At 35.3% G+C, this 21,829-nt stretch overlaps 1 protein-coding gene across 1 annotated transcript; it reads left to right on the forward strand.

The window, feature by feature from the left end:
- Positions 1 to 639: 639 nt before the first annotated feature.
- LOC131074844 (acyltransferase GLAUCE) lies at positions 640 to 3,226 on the forward strand. The gene is made up of 3 exons (XM_058011555.2): positions 640 to 1,108; positions 1,666 to 2,168; positions 2,520 to 3,226. The coding sequence occupies exons 1-3, from the start codon at positions 662 to 664 to the stop codon at positions 2,956 to 2,958; spliced, it is 1,389 nt and encodes a 462-aa protein (XP_057867538.1). The 5' UTR covers positions 640 to 661; the 3' UTR covers positions 2,959 to 3,226.
- The last annotated feature ends 18,603 nt before the right edge of the window (positions 3,227 to 21,829 follow it).

The raw sequence follows: 21,829 nt of genomic DNA on the forward strand, positions 1-21,829 counted from the left end.
CATAATTTTTTGAGTTAATCTCTTGTGTACATGTTTCAAGAGAATGGAATATGATAGTAGATTGTTTAACAAAATGTGCCTCCAAAGGGATTCATAGTTGGAATGTAGTTTATTGGGGAGATTTAGATCACAATCAATCTAAGCAACTCCTTAGCTTATTCACGATGATCAAGGACGTTATGAAAATCCTTATATTTTCTATGTAAAGATAAAAATTATTGAATAAAATTTTATTTTTAAAATAAAAAATATTAATAAAAATTTAGTTTTAACTATTAAACTAAATAGTAACCATTAAAAGCTCCCACATGAATAGAACAGACGTAGGTGGGGACTCGGCCAAACCTCTTAAACAACTGAAATTTTGTTTGACAGCAACTTTTATCAATACAGCCAGGAGGGCAAATATAGTATACTATATTAATTCATTCTCTCTTGGAAGAACTGGATAGATGTAAAGGTCGGTAAAATTTACATCAATGGCAGACACCCCCTTTAAATTTATATTAATATCCCTAAACCAAACAACTCTTGTTCTTTCAATGTAATCGAAAAGAGTTGGTGAAACAGCACGACAAGCATTGAATTTTACTGTACAGTATTTTACTATAAATTTATACGAGTATTGTATTGTAATGCGTAGCAAGCTGCATAAGAAAAGATGGAGACTACTCCTGTTTGTTTAGTTTCTGATCTTCAAGTGAAGAGAGAGAGGTTGATGATTTTACTTCCAGAGAAGATAAGAGAAAGGAGGACACTCTTTTTGAGCAATATAGACCAGAAGCTTGTGCATTATGTGCAAAAGGTGGTGCATTTTTTTGCTGCGGATGTGCAAATTCCATTCGATGCTATAGTGTACGTGCACACACAGGCGCTGAACAAGCTTCTTCTTGCTTATGATTTCATGTGTGGGAGGCTCATCTTCAATTCAGAAGAAAAGAGGTTCCAGATTGACTGTAATGCCGCAGGAGTGCCTTTTGCTGTCTGTACCAGTGAGCTCTCTTTAGAAGAACTCGGGGATGTCACTTATCCCAATCCGGCCTTCACCCAGCTTTTTGTCATTCCTGGGAATGGAAGGCCTGAAGATGAGCCCCTTATATCTTTTCAGGTTAAGTACCTAATGGAGAAGTCTTTTTGGTGGTTCTTTGTTTTATCATTTCAGCATATATATTCTACATTTTGATTTGTTTTTGTAGTTTATCTTTTAGGTTAAGTAGTTTATTGGTGGTTCTTTGTTTTATCATTTCAGCATATATATTCTACATTTTGATTTGTTTTTGTAGTTTATCTTTTAGGTTAAGTAATTTATGAGATAAGATTTGATTATGATATTTTTAATAGAATTTAATTGTGTAATTTTTGAGTTCATTCATATTTCGTGAGTAGTGGTTCACAAGAATCTATTTCTAATGAGAAGGGTGCACTTAATATTCATTGCATGTAAGTGAATCTCCTACTTATCGTAAGATTTGATGTTCTATGTAGATTATGTAAATTAGTTTTTATCATTTTGATTTAAGCAACGTATTTTAAATTTTGATTTGTTTAAATAATTTGAAATCATAAATAAAATGTATGAATCACTTAAACAAATTCAATATTTAAGTCTACTGTTTTTATCTTAGTTGAGAGAAGACTTATATTCTCTAGCGTGTTTTTGTGCAGGTGACTAGATTCAAATGTGGAGGATTCGCCATGGGAACTGCGGTAAATCACTGTCTCATGGATGGGTTTGCGCTACAAGAGTTTGCCAAAAACTTCGCCTTCTTGGCGAAGAAAGGAGAGGTGGCATTCGAACCAGTGGTGGATCGGACCTGCTTAAAAGCTCGATCTCCACCCCAGATAGATTACGAACATCACGAGTATTATCAGAATCATTCTGAGATTGGTGCCAAGGCCTTGAATTCCTCCATATTTACACAAAGAGATAAGGATGTGTGGCACAATAAGGTGGCCCTCCATAATCCTCTAGACGAGCATGTTTTTGGACTGTTTTCTTTTTCAGGGAAAATGTTGCAGTCCCTCAAGACGAAGGCCATCAATGGCGGGGCAAAGCATTGCACTAGCTTCATTGCAGCTATGGCTCACCTCTGGCGTGCCAGGACTTGTACAATACCAAACATGGCTGCTCATGATGTTTCCACAGTTCAGTTCGCTGTCGACCTAAGGTCAGGTCTAATCTAATCATGTTCTTGTAAGGCGAGTTTCTGATTTCAACTGTTTATGAATGATATTCATCTTCAACATTTCAAATCTCATTAATGAATGTCAAGTATACTGACGTAACTTGAAACATTGAAGATAAATATTATCAGCAGTTGAATCCAGGAGTTCACCTTACAACTATGAACTACCAACATAAACTTCTTAACTTCATAGCATTTCTCTTTGAACTTCTTGCATTTCTTGCACATAAACTTCTTAACTTCATAGCATTTCTATTTGAACTTCTTGCATTTCTTGCAGTAATAATTGCAGTAATAATATAATGATTATGAACGTAAACTTCATGCTATCAGGTCTAAGATGATGCCCCCTCTTCCTCGGGAGTTCGCGGGCAATGCAACATTTACAGCCTATGCCAAGGCAACTGCGAAAGAACTGAAAGAAGAACCATTTTCCCACACTGTGAAGAAGCTGCAAGAAGGTGTGGACAGACTGACAGATGAGTATGTGAGGTCCAGAATAGACTTGTTGGAATTGCATGATGGAGTTGCATGTTTAGAGAATGGATTTCTTGCATCATCATGGTCCCATATGGGATTTCGAGATTTTGATTTTGGAGGAGTGATTAAGTCTGTGCATGCATCCCCTGTGGTGTCTGGGTGGACAGATGTTGTCATATTTTTGGCCAATCCAAAGGACAAGGAAGGAATACAGATATATATTGGTTTGGAGGCTGCTCACATGAAAAAATTTCGTCAACTTGTTGGAATGGTGGACAACATTGCTGTTTAGTCCATGGGTGGTTCAATGCAAGGATCGTTATGTCTTGCATGGACTAATATTGATTTCCATTTCAAGTTTAGGCAAACCTTTAATTAGTCTTTAATGTCTACTCTTTGCTAGTGCCAGCATAAAGGTGAAACTAGAGGTTGCATCATTAGCCGCAATTTAGGCTTGTTAAAATATGTTAATTTTATCTTTGTTTGTTTCCATTTTGTAAGACATCTTTTTGGTTCAATCATAAGTATTTTAATTGTTGAATCCTTACCTATTTTAAAAAGCGTTAAGATTATATTATTATAGTTTTTAATTTGTTATTGTTATTTATTTTATTTGTAAAATACTTTTGTTTGTTTAAATGGAATATTATGTTGATAATAATTTTAAATTTTAAATATTAAATTTGATTTGTAAAGTTCACTTTGTATTATTGTGTTTTTAGTTGTGGGCATAAGTAAGAAAGACCTAAACTATTGTAAGGTTAAAGAAATCGAATGATCATTTTGTGGTCATATTTTTATGTAACATGGCTGTCATAAGATTGGACTTAAATGTAATTTGTTTGCAATGATTGACTTTCTTTGCAATATATATAACTATATGATTTTCAAAATATTGATGCACCATAAGGTGGAGACAAAAACAAATTAAAATATTTGGAGGCTCATTGTGTGGAGCCCTTCACATTGTAGATATAAAATTTTGAGGAGGTTCTCTCCAATGCATTCAATTTATAAGAGTTTGAGGTTAATACAAGGATTATTTCAAACTTTGTATGTCAATATTGACAGTGAAACCTAACCCTCCTATAAACTAAAATCAAATCTATTAATCTCTCCATATGTTACAAGTTATAGATATGTCAATATTAACTTTTCTAGGGGAGAGGATCTATTCAAGTATCCCAACTTTGATTTTCTCAAAATTATATGTGACAATTTTGAATTATTCTTAATTATTTATAGCAACTTACTTGACAAGGCCATTGCTTATTATTAAGATTCTAGGTCCATATCATCAAATATAATACCACATCAACATGATTTTGTTGAGATGTCTAGAAAGACCTCCCAAAAACTAGATAGTTGTATATTAAGTTATAATATTACTTAGTCATGTTTTATTAGTGGTTTGATGTGTTTTTGATTAAGGAACAAACAGGTTTTTGAGGGGACCCAGAAACCCTTACAACAAGTTTTGAAGCGACCTGAAACTCTTAGATTTTTCATGGATCCAGAACCCCAAGAAGAAAGGTGTTATAGGATACAACGTAGACAACTAGCAACCCACCATCAACCTAGAATCAAATTTGCAATAATTGAAAAGCTAGCTAAACAAAAAGGAAGGCCGAAGCCAATCCCCTAAAAACTCAGATAACCATGACCATAGGGGTTTTTCAAGCTCCCTTAAACTTAATAATGGGTTTCAAAAAGGCTCCCATAACCTTAAGCTTGGGGATGAATAACACTGAGAATATCATACCCTCCAATCTCTCCACCTCAATAGGAGATAAAGGAAAGAAATCAGTAGAAAAACTAGTCTTAGTTCCCAACCACCCAAAAGTCAGCACATCATTAGCTCCCCACCAACATTTCCCAACACCAACTGCACCATCCACCTCCACCTCAATAGAAGATAGGTTGTCTCCAACACCATCCATCTTCACCTCTAAAGAAGATATGACCACCTCAATAGGAAGAACTAGAAAAAACCATAGATGCTAAGGCAAAAGACAAGAAATAAAGGGGAAGCCAACAAAAGGGCCAAAAAATATAGATACATTCATTACTGCCCACAAAGGAGGTACTTCAAACAACACCAGGGGGATCAAACCCCTCAACCGTCCCATAAAAAGAACAATAAGCAAGAAAGCGTGATGAAATAAAAGAAGCAATGTTGAAAAAAAGCCTCCAAAGACAAAACGATAGCTTTGGGAATTATAACAAGATCTCCAACTTCCTAAATCCCCACCTCAAGAGTGGCATCTAAGACAACAATATGAGCACCACAAAAACAAAGAGGATTAGCAACCCCAGATCAACAAGATACATCTTCTCTAGCCAAAATTCTCTCCTCCATGAAGAGAAATAGGACCACCTCCATAGGAAGACTAGAAGAAGAGACCTTAGCAAGCACCACGTGGCTGCCCCAAAAGACAAAATCACTGAAATCCATAAAATCCTCCAAGAAAGTGCTCCAGAAAGGGGAGCCATGCCCACAACCAACATTGGAGAATCTTAGCAAGAGATGGGTAGAGAGACAAACCCTAACCGAACCCCATAGTAGGCTCTTGAACATAAACATAAATAAAAGAGCGAGAGCCACAAGAGATCCCCACATGAAGAAAAAAGAGTCAAAGAAGCACAAGTAACTCAAAACAGGTAAGAGTCCAACCCCTTGGGGGACCGAGGAGAAGCCAAGTATGTAAGGCACATAACCCTCCATAAAGCAAAGGCCATGCAAAGAAAGGAAACAACACCAACAACCACCAAGATTCCTCCAAAAGCCACGAAGTTGCATCCGCCTTTCCCAACAAACAAGGGTAAAACAAGACCCCTCCTGACCCACAACCTAAAACATGAACATAAGGCCACCAACAAAAACACACACTGGAGAAAGAACAAAGTCCACAAAAGAAAGATGCCTAATTGGAACTCCATCTTTCCCAACATATGCATCACCACTCAAGGCCCAAACCTTTCCACCACATGCACGCTCCAAGAAGGAGAAAACCCTTGAAGCAACCAACCAAGCCTCTGCCACAACCAAAATAGTAGCCAGTCGGGCATAAAGAGAACAGAGCAGGGTCATAACACTCCCATTCACAAGATCTCCTTCCACCGTAGTGGCAGGAGCATCAATCACAACCGTCTCCCCGATCCCATCTTCGTCTTTGTCCTCTCCAAAAACCATATTGTAAGGAAAGCTACGGTGCGAAAATTCTCTCCTAATGCCAATTTGCAAAGGATGTAAGCAACAATATCTTTCTACTTCCTAAATTGCAGAATCTTAAGATAACTTAAGCAGAAGAATAGAGCACATATAAAGACCATGCACATATACACAAAGATTTTTACCGTGGGAAACCCTTTCGGGAAAAAACCTACACAGCAAAAAGCCGAGCGTGTCCTTTGTATTATAGTAAACAATATTACATACAATTGACAACAGACTTTTTGCACAGGATTAGATTGTACTACAATCAACCCGAATTTCTATCACTCTTTTTTCCAATGAAACTTGTAGCAGTTTATATATATTGCAATCTGTTATGAAACCTGGTACGTTAACTGTTACTACACAAAAAATGGTTACTGACAGCCTTGGCACTCCTCCATCCTAACAGTCACCGAACTATGTGTGGACATCACTGCACACTAGATACTACTACACGGGCATCACTGTCTGGTATGGAATCACTGCACGCTCTACAACTTCACTGCATAGCTTCGTACACTATGAGGGCATGTCCATACGCCATGCTGCTGAATCTTTGCACATAGTCCGTACGATGTGTCCCTCCGCATAGTCCGCATGGTGACTCTTTGCATAGGTCGTATGGTGTCTCACAACACACCACCATATGGCCGTACAGTGTCTCACCACATGGTGAACAACCACCGTACGGTGAGTTCACCGTACGTGCCTCATCGTTCTCAATAATCTCCCACTTGACGAGGTACGTACTGAAGCCCCATCAAGCTTGTGCACCATTTAAACTTAACTGTGCTCACCGATTTTGTCAATGCATTTACAACATTCTCCTCAGTTCCAACTTTTTCTAGCTTCACCTTCCTATCTTCAACCATGTCACACACAAAGTGATATTGCACATCAATGTGTTTTGTTCTGGCATGGTAAGTAGGATTCTTCACCAAACAAATTGCACTCTGGCTGTCACACAAGATAGTGATTTGCCTTGCATCAAAACCAACATTAGAACACAAGCGCTTAAGCCAAACAAATTATTGACACACACGAGTAGATGCCATGTACTCCGCCTCAGTTGTAGATAACGCAGTTGCGCTTTGTCATTTGCTCATCCAACTAATGGCACCACCATTTACCGTGAACACATATCCACTGGTGGATCTTCTTCTGTCAACGTCCCCTATCCAATCAACATCCACATAACCTTGAATGCTAATTGATCTAGTTGAGTTACCTTGATATCACAAAGTGTACTGTGTCGTACCCTTAAAATATTTAAGCACTCTTTTCACGACATCCCAATGCAGCTTGCTTGGATTTGCCATAAACCGACTCAATACTCCCATTGCTTGGGCAATGTCTGGTCTTGTACTGACCATTGAGTACATGAGTTTGCCAACGACACTTGCATAAGGTACCCACTTCATGTCTTCAACCTCATCCAAAGACTTTGGACTGTCATTAACTAACAACTTCGTTCCTTTTAAAACTAAAACTACTTGCTTGTTGCAATCAGTCATATTTAACTGCTCAAGAATATTGGTAATATATTTGCTCTGGCTGAGCCAAAGTTTCCTAATAGCTATGTCTCTCCTGATTTCCATCCCTAGAATAAATTTAGCTGCCCCCAAATCTTTCATCTCAAATTTCAAGGACAACTGAGATTTTTAATCTGAGATCATTCCCTTATTATTGCCTATAAACAACATATCATCTACATATAGTGCAATAATAAGTATCTGATCATCTTCAATTTTATAGTACACACAATGATCTGATTTAGACCTCATAAAACCCAAAGATAAAACATATGAATCATACTTCTGATGCCACATTCTGGGTGATTGTTTCAAACCATAAAGAGACTTCTTAAGATTACAAACCAAGTGTTCTTTACCTTTCTCCACAAAATACTCCAGCTGGGACATATATATTTTCTCTTACAGATCATCATGTAGAAATACTGTTTTCACATCCATATGATCAATTTCAAAATCATGTGCTGCTGCAAGTGACAACAAAAACCTAATGGATGTTAGCTTAGCTACAGGAGAAAATATTTTTCCATAGTCAATCCCTTCTTTTTGAGAATACCCCTTTGAAACCAGTCTTTCCTTGTACTTGTCAATGCTTCCATCTGGACCATACTTCTTCTTAAATACCCACTTACAACCCACATGCTTTCTACCTTTAGGAAAGGGTACCAGATCCCAGGTTCCATTTTTATCCAATGACTTCATTTCATCTTTCATTGCTTCCAACCAAGAATCTGAATCTGGCATATTAATTGCTTCGTTCACAGTCCTAGGCTCATAAACATCAGTAAGAAAAGCATAGGCACAATTAACATTCAACATTGAGTAATTAAACCTTTCTAGTGAATAGCCATACCTATCAGGTTGTCGTCTCTCTCGTGTGGATCTCCTTACTTCCTGTGGTGAAGACATGTTCTTCTGAACTTGTAGAACCACTCGAGCTCTCCTCATCCTTAGGCATATTTGGGTCATCAGTCTCAGACACATTTGGGATTTGTAATATCTCCCTTTTAGAAGCAAAAGGGATTTCAACTGCTTCTTTTCCTTTTTCTATTTTCCCTGGTTGCGGATCCGTAGACACAAGTTTCATCTCATGAAAGATAATGTTCCTGCTGTACAACACCTTTTCAGTGAGAGGGTTCCACAATTTGTATCCCTTCACACCAATGCCATAACCAATGAAGATGCAGTTCATTGCTTTGTTATCCAATTTTGACCTTCTCACATCAGGTACATGAGCATATGCGTCACAGCTGAAGACATGTAAATGTATCAATGAGGGATTCTTACCAGACCATGCTTCCATAGGCGTTTTGTCGACTAGTGCTGCAGTAGGAGAACGCTTCAACAAGTAACTCTCTGTAGCCATTGCTTTAGCCCAGAACTTTTGCTCCAAACCAACATTTCTCAACATGCTTCTCGCTCTCTCCATCAAAGATCGATTCAACCTTTCAGCTACTCCATTCTTCTGCGACGTATAAGGCGTAGTCTTATGCCTCTTAATTCCATGATCTACACAAAATTTATCAAAATCTGCATTGCAAAACTCACCACTGTTATCTGTTCTTACACATTTAATCTTTCTCCCAGTCTAATTTTCTACAAGGCTTTTAAATTCCTTAAACCGATGAACACTTCTGATTTTCTCTTAAAAAAATAAATGAATGCTCTTCTTGAATAATCATCTATAAACGACACATAATATTTTGATTTAGACAAAGAAGGAACATCCACAGGACCAAATACATTAGAGTGAACATAGTCCAGCAAACCAGAAGACTTTTGAGAACTAGAATAAAACTGAACATGGCTTTGCTTTCCATATATGCATTGTTCACAAAATTCGAACTTAATATTACAATCAATCAGCCCCTCAACTAGGTTTTTATTCTTCAAGGTTTTTAAACCTTTCTTGCCAATATGGCCAAGTCTATAATGCCAGAGCATTGTTTTCTCTGCTGGAAGTTTAACTTCCATTGAATTAACATCATGTGTTGCCATAGCAACTTGATTGGACTTTACCAAGACACTATTACAACACATTGGTTTAGCATCTAACCTATACAATGTTCCAATGCGTTCACCCTTAGCTAAAACAATAGAACCCCTAGCCATCTTACAACCATCATGCACAAAAGTTACCTGAACTCCAACATCATTCAGTTTGCTAACCGAGAGTAAGTTCCAAGACAGACCACGTATATGAAGTACACCATCAATTCCCTTTACTCTACCATCGGGGAACTGAATTCTAACTCTTCCCCTTCCAACGATCTCCAGTGTGGAGTCACTTGCCATAAGCATCTTTCCACCATCGTACGGTTCGTACTTTGAGAACCACTCTTTATGAGATGTCATGTGGAATGATGCTCCTGAATTGACTAGCCATACATCATCAGATACAGGCACTACCAAGGCTGCTACAAAGGCATCAACGTCACTCTAAGAATATTCAGTGTCAGAAGTACATTTCTTCTTCTTCTTCTTTTTCTCCTCTTTGCAATCCTTTCGGATATGACCTTTCTGCCTGCAATTCCAACACTTTGCCTTGGACTTCTTTCCAGGAGTAGAGGATCTCTCCTATGACTTTGACTTCGTGTCCTTCTTCTTGCTTTTGTCCTTAGATCTACCTCGAACAATGAGAGCCTCTTTAGCCGCCTTAGAGGATTTCCTTCACATCTCCTCTGACAAAAGTGCAACAACTACTTCATCCATTTTAAATTTGGTAGTAGTACTTCCGATGGCCATCACAAGGTGATCCCACAAATTAGGCAAAGAACTCAACAATAACATACAACACTCCTCTTCACTAATGGACACACCAACATAAGTTAACCGTGCAATCACCATATTGAACACGTTTAGATGATCTGCCATAGATGTTCCTCCGTCCATCTTTAGAGAGTACAACTTCTTTCTCAGGAAGAGCTTGTTTACCAAGGATTTGCCCTGATAAATGTCTCCCAACTTCTTCCACAAAGAATGTGTGGTTTTCTCTTCATGGACATTCAACATAACAGAATCTGCAAGGCTCAATCTTATCAGTCCTTTGGCGTTTCTATCCGCTAGATCCCAATATTCATGCTTCACGCCTGGAGGCTTGTTGCTAGACATAGTGATCCACAGATCTCGGTCAACCAACATGTCTTTAACTTTAAGATGACTTAAGCAGAAGAATAGAGCACATATAAAGACCATGCACATGTACACATAGATTTTTACCGTGGGAAACCTTTCGAGAAAAAACCCACACACCAAAAAGCTGAGTGTCTCCTTTGTATTACAGTAAACAATATTAATATAATTGACAACGAACTTTTTGCACAGGCCCAGATTGTACTACAATCAACCCAAATTTCTATCACACTTTTCCCAATGAAACTTGTAGCAGTTTATATATACTGCAATCCGTTATGAAACCTGGTGCGTTAACTGCCACTACATAAAAAATGGTTACTGACAGCCTTGGCACTCCTCCATCCGACAGTCACTGAACTATGTATGTACATAACCTTACGCTAGATACTACTACACAAGCATCACTGTTTGGTATGGAATCACTGTACGCTCTACATCTTCATCGCAAACCTTCGTACACTATGAGGGCATGTCCGTATGTCACACTGCTGGATCTTTCCACACAGTCCGTACGATGTGTCCCTCCGCATAGTCCGCAGGGTGACTCTTTGCATAGGCCGTACGGTGTCTCACAACACACCACCACATGGTAGTACAATGTCTCACCGCACGGTGAACAACCACCGTACGATGAGTCCACTGTACGTGCCTCTTCATTCTTAGCACATATGAGCAAAACCTGTTTGAGTAGCCTAGACAAAAAATACCAATGCCCACAGAGCCACAACGAAAAGCACCCAACCTTGGCAAGAACACAAGATAAAAAGAAGGAAACCATACTCTGCAACCACTGCACTACTCCCTCCATTCATAATTTCAGGTGAAGAATAACCCAGAATGGAACTCCTAGAGAAAAGGCCACCATCCTCTACAAATGCCACATAGAACCCATCCTCTGCAATAGCCGTGTTTAACCCAGAAACCAATCACGACTAGAGGGAGGAACGGGAGGAGGCCACATACCACAAAGCTCGACCACCACCAATCCTCATCACTATCATTTGCATCCTCACCCAGATAACCTTCTCCTCCCTCGACCCCCCCCGCCCCCCTCCAAAACCCTCACTCCTTCTCTTCCTCCTACTTCCCTCATTTTTTCGCTTATCTTGATTACTTTAAGGCCAAAAATAATTAGTGAATGTGTTATTGCTTTTTAGTTCTAATGAATACATTTCATTCAATTATGAGTAAGTTCAATTGTACAAAGTTAATGATGCAATCATGTCTTGAACAGTATGAAAAATGGAATAAGAAGTAAGCATGTACAAATTGTTAATTTTTTTTATTATATAAATCTCGTAAAAAGATAAATATTTGGTTTGTACAAATAAATACCAACATAGAATCAATTCAGAAGTACAATTTGTAACAACCAACTGACTAATACCAAAGCAATAATATATGTCTTTATTATTTACAAGGTTGAAGTTGCAAGATATGTGAGGATACAATTTTTAATTGATAATAGTTATTATTAAATTTAAATATGTTTAAGAAATAAATCTATATTTTTATATAAATAAATTTAAGACATATTTAAATTATAATGATAAAAATAATCTATTTTAAGGTAATGAGATAGTGGTAACCATAACAAATTATAATTTTTTTTTATGATGAAAATTATATACCATATAATTTTAACATGATATTTTCCATTATTTTTAGTGTTTGTCTCCCTTGTTATGTTTTTAGATCCATCTAATCGTGTCTTAGCCTTTGCCCCTCCCTTGGTGTCCATGTGGGCTTTGTGTTTTTTAATGTTTATGTTTTTTTTTATGTGGGTATATTTAAATTATATGAACTAACATTAAATTGGAAAAAGTATTTTATTATATCTTCTCATATATGATTGAACAATAAATTTAAAAAGTAAATTCAATGTCTTACAATCATTTTCAGTCATTTTTTACCTTGTTGTACTTGTACAAAAGTATGCCATACTAATGTCCTCCAATTTTGTAGTTACACAACAATCATTTCTTTCTAAATCTACCACCTTTCTAGTCTAAGAATGTGAATTTAACAATTGTCAAATCCATTAGATGAATGACAATTTAGCTAGTTCATTTGGCATGCTTCTCTATCTTCCCTATCAACCAACCTTTTGTATCACTCAAACTATCAATCTCTTTATCTTTCATTCTTTGAACTTTTAAAGCGAATGCAACTCTTTCTTTCTTGTTTGAATATAGTTTAAACAAGAAAGGAAATTATAGATAAGACTAAGTAGTTGATTGTTCTTTATTGATATAATAACTAAGTAGAAAAAAAATATTTCACATCTTAATCTTATCTAGAACATAAATACAATTAATTGGAAATTTGAACACATAATGAAGTCTATTCAATTCTACTTCCCTATTTACATTTTAGTGAACCTATCTTATTCTATTACTAATTTCACATCTTCTTCTATAAAAATTGTTAAATTTAATTTTGTGTTCTAAATTTACTAATGATCCTTTTGATTTATGATCTTTACCAAATAGCATGAAGTATTCTATAAAATCAATTGACAATTAAATAAATGACAAAATAAATTATAAACTCTTTATAAATAAAACGTTCGAATTAATAATTAATTTTTTTTACCAAAAATTTTATATATATATATATATATATTAGTATTTTTATTCATAACAATCAAACATTCAATAATAGTTTTACATCTCATTTCTATTAAAAATAATTAAATTTATTAATTAAAATTTACTTTTATTCATTAAATAAAATAATAATTTAATTATAACTATGTGGATGAAATCATGCACAAATACAAATAATTGAAAATCTAAGCTAACATGACATTCATTCAAACACCTCAAGATTGAGAACCCCGTTAGAAAAGGAAATTGGAAACATCAAATAATACAAAATAAATGGAAACCAATGTCCCTTTGATTTGATTGTTCTCTGATCGGATGTGTGCTCGATGACATTGCGAGTGCTTGATTATGCTCCATGATGTGGGATTATGCAAAATGGATTCAAGATATGAGTGGGATGATGGAACGTGAGTATGAAAATTGGCATGGTAACGGTACGAGCATGACAAGATGGATGAAAATGCTGCATTACAAGGGTATGATTGCAATAACATAGATTAAATTCGGCATTATGGAATTATGGATGTATGAAAGTGGATGAATGGATTAGAAAAGGGAAGGTTTAGATAGGAAAGGAAGGGAGATGAAGGGCCTTGAAAATGCAACACTTGTCCTCAAGGAGGACAAGTGGCAATCCTAAGAGTGCCATGTGGAATAAGATTCCACACTTGTCCCCAACAAGGAAGGCCACAAATGTCAAGAAGGGGCTTGACATGTGTCCTCAAGGACACATGTCCATTTTGAGAGAAAGACACGTAAAATAGGTTTCAATTTCCTAATATTAAGGAAATTAGGGAATCATGAGTGTGCACACACATGTGAGGGGAGGTTAGGATAGGATAGGATAAGGGTGGTTGGGAGGATACGATTGGTTAGAACCCATGGGTTAGGCTAGGGGTTGGGTTAGAAAGGTAGTTTAGGTTAGGAGACATGTGACTCAAAATATCATATCATATGTATTAGTAATATATATAAATATTTATATATTAAATAAAATATATAAAATAATATTTTAAATACATTACATAATAGTAATATAATATATTATATATTTTACTTATATCTAAAATATTATAAAAAAATATTATGATTTGATTGTGGTTAGGGTGGTTAGACAAACACCTACTTCTTATCTTATTCATGAAATTTTATTACTATTGCATTGAAATTTCAAATTTTTGTCAAATAGATTTATTTATTTATTTATCTTTCCAGAAAACAACTAGTAGCTTAGAAACTACATTCAATTTTCTACAAATTCTATTCTTACATATTTTTGAAATAATGTTGATAACTTATTCAAATTTTTACGTCAAGTTGCCTAACTCTATTTTTTTGAAATTTCATTTCCACTTAAGGGCTTGTTTGGCCCACCATGATCTTGCACATACCCATATTATCATCTCATTTTTACACTTTTGGTAAGATAGAAAAAGGCGTCACTTCGAGGCTTAAGAGGCTCAAGTTGTTTAGGCCAAAAGTAATCAAGAGTGAAACTTCCATGCTTCACCGTGGTATGGTAAAGGCTATGATCAATTGTTATGATAGTACCATTATGAGGGAATTCTAAATATTCATGAATGGTAGAAGGGATAGATTTCATGAAAGAGAGCCAAGGATGTCCCAACTTCACATGAAATTTATTCAATGTAGGAATGATAATAAAAGTCACATCTAAGCACTTAGTATCGACCTCAATGGGGAGAGTAATAGAACCAATAGTAGAGCAAGAGAAATCATCATACACCTTGACCATAACATTAGATTTATCATATGCCACTTGATACAATTGTAAAATATAAAGATTTTCTTTGGTGATTACATTCATCATACACATTGGATCAATTAGCACCCCTTATGAGAGTTTATCTTTGATCTTTGCAATGATATGTAATGGGCCATCAGGTCACTAGGATCAAAGGTAATGCATAGGTCTTTAGGAGGTGTAGGTTTGTCAACAAGATTCACAATATTATTAAAGACTCAATACCAAGGTCATCAGGAGAAAAGGCAAGAGGCTCAAACTCAACAATATTAGTAGAGTGGGAAGGCAAAGGATTGGTGAAGATTTGGAGATTTTGAAGAGGAGCTATGAATTTGTTTCCTTTATCATTCACACTAGCCATAGATATGGTATTATTATCAATGAATTCTTGAATATTACTCCTTAAAGTATAACACTTCTCAGTATCATGACCAGGTTGATAGTGATATTGACAAAAGGCTTTGGGGTCATGATAAGATGGTAAAGGTTTGGAGGTATCAATTAGCTTAATGGGAGGAAGTTTCAACATATTAATATTTATCAACCTCAAAATTATATTATAAAAATATTAAGAAAGAGGAGTAAACTAATTCTTGAATCTTACTCATTAAAGTATAACACTTCTCAGTATCATGACCAGGTTGACAATGATATTGGCAAAAGGCTATGGGGTCATGATAAGATGGTAAAGGTTTGGAGGTATCAATTGGCTTAATTGGAGGAAGTTTCATTATATTAATATTTATCAACCTCAAAATTATATTGTAAAAAGATTAAGAAAGAGGAGTAAATTCTTTTTCTAAAGTATTTGGATAAATGGGCCACACTTGATTGCGTAACTGCCACTTGAGTATTGATGTTTCTATTTTTCTTGATGTATCTTCTTTTAGGTTTAAACTTCACAAAATATTGTTGAGCACTCTCATTCTTATCAACTAGAGCCATTGAAGGAGATTCTTCAAATTGACTCACTTGAAGCTGATAATTATGGAGCACTACACACAATTGCGTAAAGGAAGAACTCAGAAAATAGGAGCTTATTTCTAATATCTTTTTGTATATTAGCAATACAAATTATTTGAACTGCATGATCAGGATTAGGATAAGCAATTTGAGAATACAAATGTTTATATCTACCAATAAAACTAGTCACTTTTTCTATACTCTTTGCTTACAATGAATCAAATTAGTCAAAGTAATCTTAGGACCAATGTTATTGTGATATTGTTGAATGAAAGCATTAGCCAATTTTTGAAAGGATGTAATAGAATAAGGAGATAAAGAAGAATACCATTGCAAAGCTTTATCCCTAAAGGTTCTAGTAAACAATTTAGCCATAAGTCTTTGGTCATGAGCAAAATCACTACACAAATTTTGAAATGTTTTCACAGGAGTCAAGGGGTCAGTTTTTCCATTGTATAACTCCAATTGAGGAACTTCCATATGTTTAGGAGGGACACCACAAACAATGTCATTGGATAATGGGATCACTACATCAAATGTGGGCACATTATATTTGGATTGAGCCATGGAAGCTAATTGTTATTGTAGGGATGTAACAGTTTGGGCAAGATTATTAATGGTTGCTTCGGTGGATGGATTGAAATTGGGCATATTGGATTGTGATGGAGAAACATTTCTTTATGTAGGTGGAGGTTGAGAATAAGGAGGTAGAACATTATGATATGTGAGTATGGGAGATGATTGCGATACAAATGGAAGACTCACAGAAGGGGGTATGTAAGAATATTGATTAATGGGATTTCCCGCATGACTAAAATGTGTAGGATTAACATTTTACATGGAATTAGTCATGATGGAAGATGTAAAAGTAGGCACACTAGGCGATGTAGGCATAGTAATGGAATGGTTGACTTGACTAGTGAGTTAAGAGTAACCAAGGACTTCAACACAACTTTTGATTGACATGATATTAGTGTCAAGAATATGAGCAAGGCCATGCAACCAATCAATACCAATTTTATCACTTTACACCATTATCTTTAATCCTTCAATCAAAAGGATTGCCTCACTTTTCGGGTATTGTTGACCCATCCATTATTGAATATTTTTAGATTCATTATCAATCTTCTCCAATTGGTCAATGATAACCCTTATTAGTGATTCATCCATATCATGAGAGGAGAATGAAGATAAATGATGTCATTTTTTTGGTTAGAGGAAGCACCCACATTCTCATGAAATAAGTTATCAAAATTAGGCTCCACATCCTTAGTAATTAAACCTTGGGAAGCCTTAATTGTACAACTTCTTCTCATGGAAATATTATAGGTATGACTAATGGTAACAAAATTCATGCACAAAGGAGGGAAATTTGAATGCACAAATTGAAAATTGTGATTAAACAATGCAAATTTTTGTAAAAATAATTGATTAACCAATTAATTAAACAATGTAAATGTTGGATTTGAACAATAAATGCCTCTAAATCATAGCATAACATGTCATTAAGATCAGATCTGAAAATACTCTTGAAAAATTATGCAACCCATAAGTTAATTTTAGAATTACAAATTAGACTTTTGTGAATTTAACCTCTTAATTTATGTAATTCAATTGAAAATGAGATCTATGATTGCAAATTTGAATTTTAAAAGGAATAAACAATTACATTTGAGACAATAAATCCAAATTAAGCATGAAAGTTGTTGGGTTCACTAAAATGTAATGGTGAAAAATTAGGGTTACGGTTGAATTAAGATAATAAAACCACTAAATGACCTAATTAACCATTGCATTGGAAGGAGATAAAATCTAATAGATTTGGCCTTAGAAGACTAAGATTTTGATAAGATTCTATCTCTGTTAATAAGTCTTTTCTCCTTCCTAAGTTGAATTGATTTGAATTGTTGAAGATTAGGGAAAAATAGGTCATAATTGAAGTAATCTGATAGAAATAGTAACCTACAAATATCGTGTGGATCCACTAACATGGATTTGAGAAAAAGAATATGTTTTGGATTTGTTCCCAAAAGTTTGGGCTGATTTTTCAAGACCGGGTAGTATCAATTTGCCATGGTCCTCCGATTTTCTAACTGTTGAAAGTTGAACCTATTTATCTCTGTGAATTATGTCGATCCTCTTCATTATAGCTTTGCCCCTCTTTACACACACAAAGAAAAGGTGAAATATGTTGGGAATAGAGGTTTTCCTTAGGTCAAACCCTAGTTTTTGAATTAACCATGAAATTGTATTGATAAATGTAAATGAAAGACTACAGTAAAATGCTTTCTTTTTGAGGGAAATGATGAAAATGATTGAAACACTAATGATATAACTCAATGAATTTTTGTTTATCTCCACAAAGGAATTAAGGTTTCATGTAGGTTGTCTTCATAAAATATAGATCACGAATGTCATCTTCAATGCTTGAATCTTGACTTCATTTCTGCTCCAATGCTTGATGAAAGATTGATTTCTTGCTCACTTGAATTTTCTAGACTGTAACTGAGATCTTGAATGAGGCTAGGTTTAAAATGAGATGGGTAGACCTCTTTTTATACTCGCTTGTCAAAAATCAAATTAAATTTCCACAACAGGCCAACACAGGGCTAGTTTTCCCGCTCAAAAAGTTGACCATTAGAGGGGGCCAATTTGGGGCCAATTTGAGAGGTTCAGGGTGCATACACCTTGGTCTTAATTTAGGACCATGGCATGGCATGCCTTGGTCCTAATTTGGGCCCAGGGCATGGTAGACCCTAGTCCTAGAAATTAGGTCTTCGAATTGGAGGCTAAAATGGAAAAAAATGATGAAAATATGAAGTAGATGGGTGGTGTGAACAAAATTAATATTGCAAATAGGCCTTAGAAGAGGAAATACCAAAATGAGGCCTAAATGAGGACAAAATTGTAGGTTCTTGTTAAATTTAGGACGCTACATAGTGCAACCAGTAGAATTCCATGGAAACATCTTGCTATGTTGACATGTCACAACGTCTTTACTCCTTAGGATGACTTGTGTTCCTCTCCATGTAACACATTTGATTTTAAGGGGAGGCTATCATATCTGCATTCATATCATGTTAATCTTAAATATTTTATCAGATAATTCTTTTCGAAATATGTTTGCATCCAAGTATCAAATCTATTATCTTGTGTGGGGGATAAACCACCGGAATTTATCCAATTGAATTCTTAAATCTCTTTGTATCTTTTATGTGTCTATCCTACAACACAATTTATAGTAGTCACATGCCAACTGATCATATGGCTAAGAAGCATAATACAACTTTCTAACCATGCCAACACCATCTCAATGATCTTTTATCTGAATGGTCGTTATCTTGTAATCTATGCTTGATCATTAGTCATTTTTGTATCCAAATTTTCTCTTTTCGTCTAACATTTTTGATAGCTAGCATGTATGTGATGATGCAACCTAGTGCTATCCCGTGAAGGTTCGACTCAAGTTTATTCCTTGGTGGCAACTCCGCATGGATAGAAGTCTCTTCTTCCCCTTTGTGTCTTAGTATATTTTTTTTCTCATTTTCTCTCTACTTTAGCTTGCATCTCCTTTTGATATTCTCACCAAAGTGGGGCAAAATATAACATCATAAATTGTACCTTGTGCAATTTCATGTCACATAGCATAGCACCTTCTCTTTATCTAAATTAGAGACGATGATTGGACCCCATCTTCACTTGCTTGCTTAGCCCACTTTGCCATTTGTCTTGCTTGATCTCCAGACTGTTTGGATTGAGTTATTCATGGACACCTGCGTGTCGCAAAGATGTCTACACATCGCACAATCATCCTACAAGTATTTAGATCGAAGGTGGCCATTGGGATATTATAGATGCTAATTTTGGCAATTTAACATTTCCTTGAGTGCCCACCAACTTCAGGACACTTCCCAATCCCCTTAACTTTCCTTTCTTGCTCCATTTTGCTTGCTCGGATGCTATTTGATTCTCTTTTCACAATATCTTAGACTTTATAACTTGTTCTCTACATCTTGAATAGTTTCTTCTCCTAGTTGGTTATATTATCACCATTATTAAAGCTCTATCAATTGGGAAGATTCACGCTTTCCCTCACCCCAAAAAGATCCAAGTTTTTGGTGTTCAATGGATAGTTCTTTATCTCTTGTTTATTGTATTTGTTTATGGTGAAAATGGATAAACAACAATATTGAAGGACTAAATGAATTCAACCACAAAACCCTAGCCTAACAACAACAAAGATCCACCATAACATATGAAGATTACCTAAGACAATGTAAATCAAATGAAATCACAAAGATTATACCATCATATGTCCAATAGGGTTTGGATCTCCATTCTTCCTATCTCCATTGATCTTGCTTGATATATTTGCTCTCAGATTTTATGTGCACAAGAGCTCAACAAAGAACAAAAATGTGGTCGCAAGTAGGCTTGATTGCATATGCAAGTTCGAAAGCGTAGTCGGGGCTGAATGCATAGTGAGTGAGTTTTGTGTAGATTGATTGATTAGGGTTTGATAATGAAGGAAGTATCCTCTTATATAGAAGACACTATATGAAATGGAGGGATAAGATTGAGAGGTGTAAAAGAGGTCGGCTATGATTAGAGGGTAGGTAAAGAAAATAATAAAATAATAAGAGGGTAGGTAGTGTAGGAATTAAGAGATGAATGACATGTGTCATAGGTAGAAAAGGCTAATGAATTAATTAAATAAATAAAGATTTATTTAATTAATAGAAGAAGTGGGATCAATTAAATAAATAAGATATTTATTTAATTTAAGAAAAGGATAATTTAAATAAATAAAGGTATTTATTTAAATGAGAAATAAGGCTAGAAGAGGATTAATGAATTAATTAAATAAATAAAGATTTATTTAATTAATAGATGAAATGCGCTAAAATAATTAAATAAATAAAAATATTTATTTAATTAGACATGACAATTTTAGGTGTCTACAGGATTGTTTATTTGATAATCTTTGATATAGCATATGGTTGGTTGCATTTCCTTTATTGTATTTCCATTATTATTTATCAAATCTATCCATCCAACTATCCGTGGAGGTGGAAACACCAAAACAAGACTTTGATTGTGGCAAACCTCTTATCACAACCATCCAACATTTTATCCTTAGTCGTTTGTGTGCAAGTTCAGTGAGGAAAGACATAAAATTTGTTGAAGGATTCATTAGTTGGACCATCTATAAGTATTTCTATCTTATTCCTTGCTATTTGATCAATCACTTGCATTCTATGTGCTTTTAGTTTATTGTTTTTATTATATTTGTAGTAGAGTAGAAGGTTCCAGTTATTCTATATTTTCTGGTACAGATTCTTATACCTCATCTGTACAATATGCTTGTGTGTCATGCTGTTATCTTAGACCTGAACGAATGTCCTGGATAAAGAGCATATGAAGTTTGAACTAAGTGGACTTGATGGCCTGCACTTTTGTTCTCCGTAGTTAAAACATTTTTATCTATCAATATGCATAGTTTTACATTCTCCTTTTATCCTAGCGAGTAAAATTAGAGGTTAGAGAACGCCAAAGGTTTGCTCAAAGTGGAGAGAAGGTTATTGAGTCCTCAAGGGGTTTGATCACACTTCATAGTGGTTCAGTTTTCCTCCTCTACACCTACAATTAGCATGGAGTTATACTAGTATTAGCAAAATGGGTCCTTCTACTTAATTAAATAATGTCATTTGCAAAATGGGGCCTCTAACACATTGAATATTTAATATTTTTGGAGAAATGAGCTCTCATAATAATAATTTTTTTATTGTAATAGTGAATATGCAAGTGAATTAATATGATTCATCCAATATTCTATGGGAAAATATTAATTACAACATTGGAAAAATATAGTTGTTATTGGAAAAAATATTAATTACATATGCCTCATAAAATAAACTGATGGCAAATTAAAATGCATTGGA

The sequence above is a fragment of the Cryptomeria japonica genome, chromosome 7 (genome assembly GCF_030272615.1).
Source record: "Cryptomeria japonica chromosome 7, Sugi_1.0, whole genome shotgun sequence".
Lineage (NCBI taxonomy): Eukaryota > Viridiplantae > Streptophyta > Pinopsida > Cupressales > Cupressaceae > Cryptomeria > Cryptomeria japonica.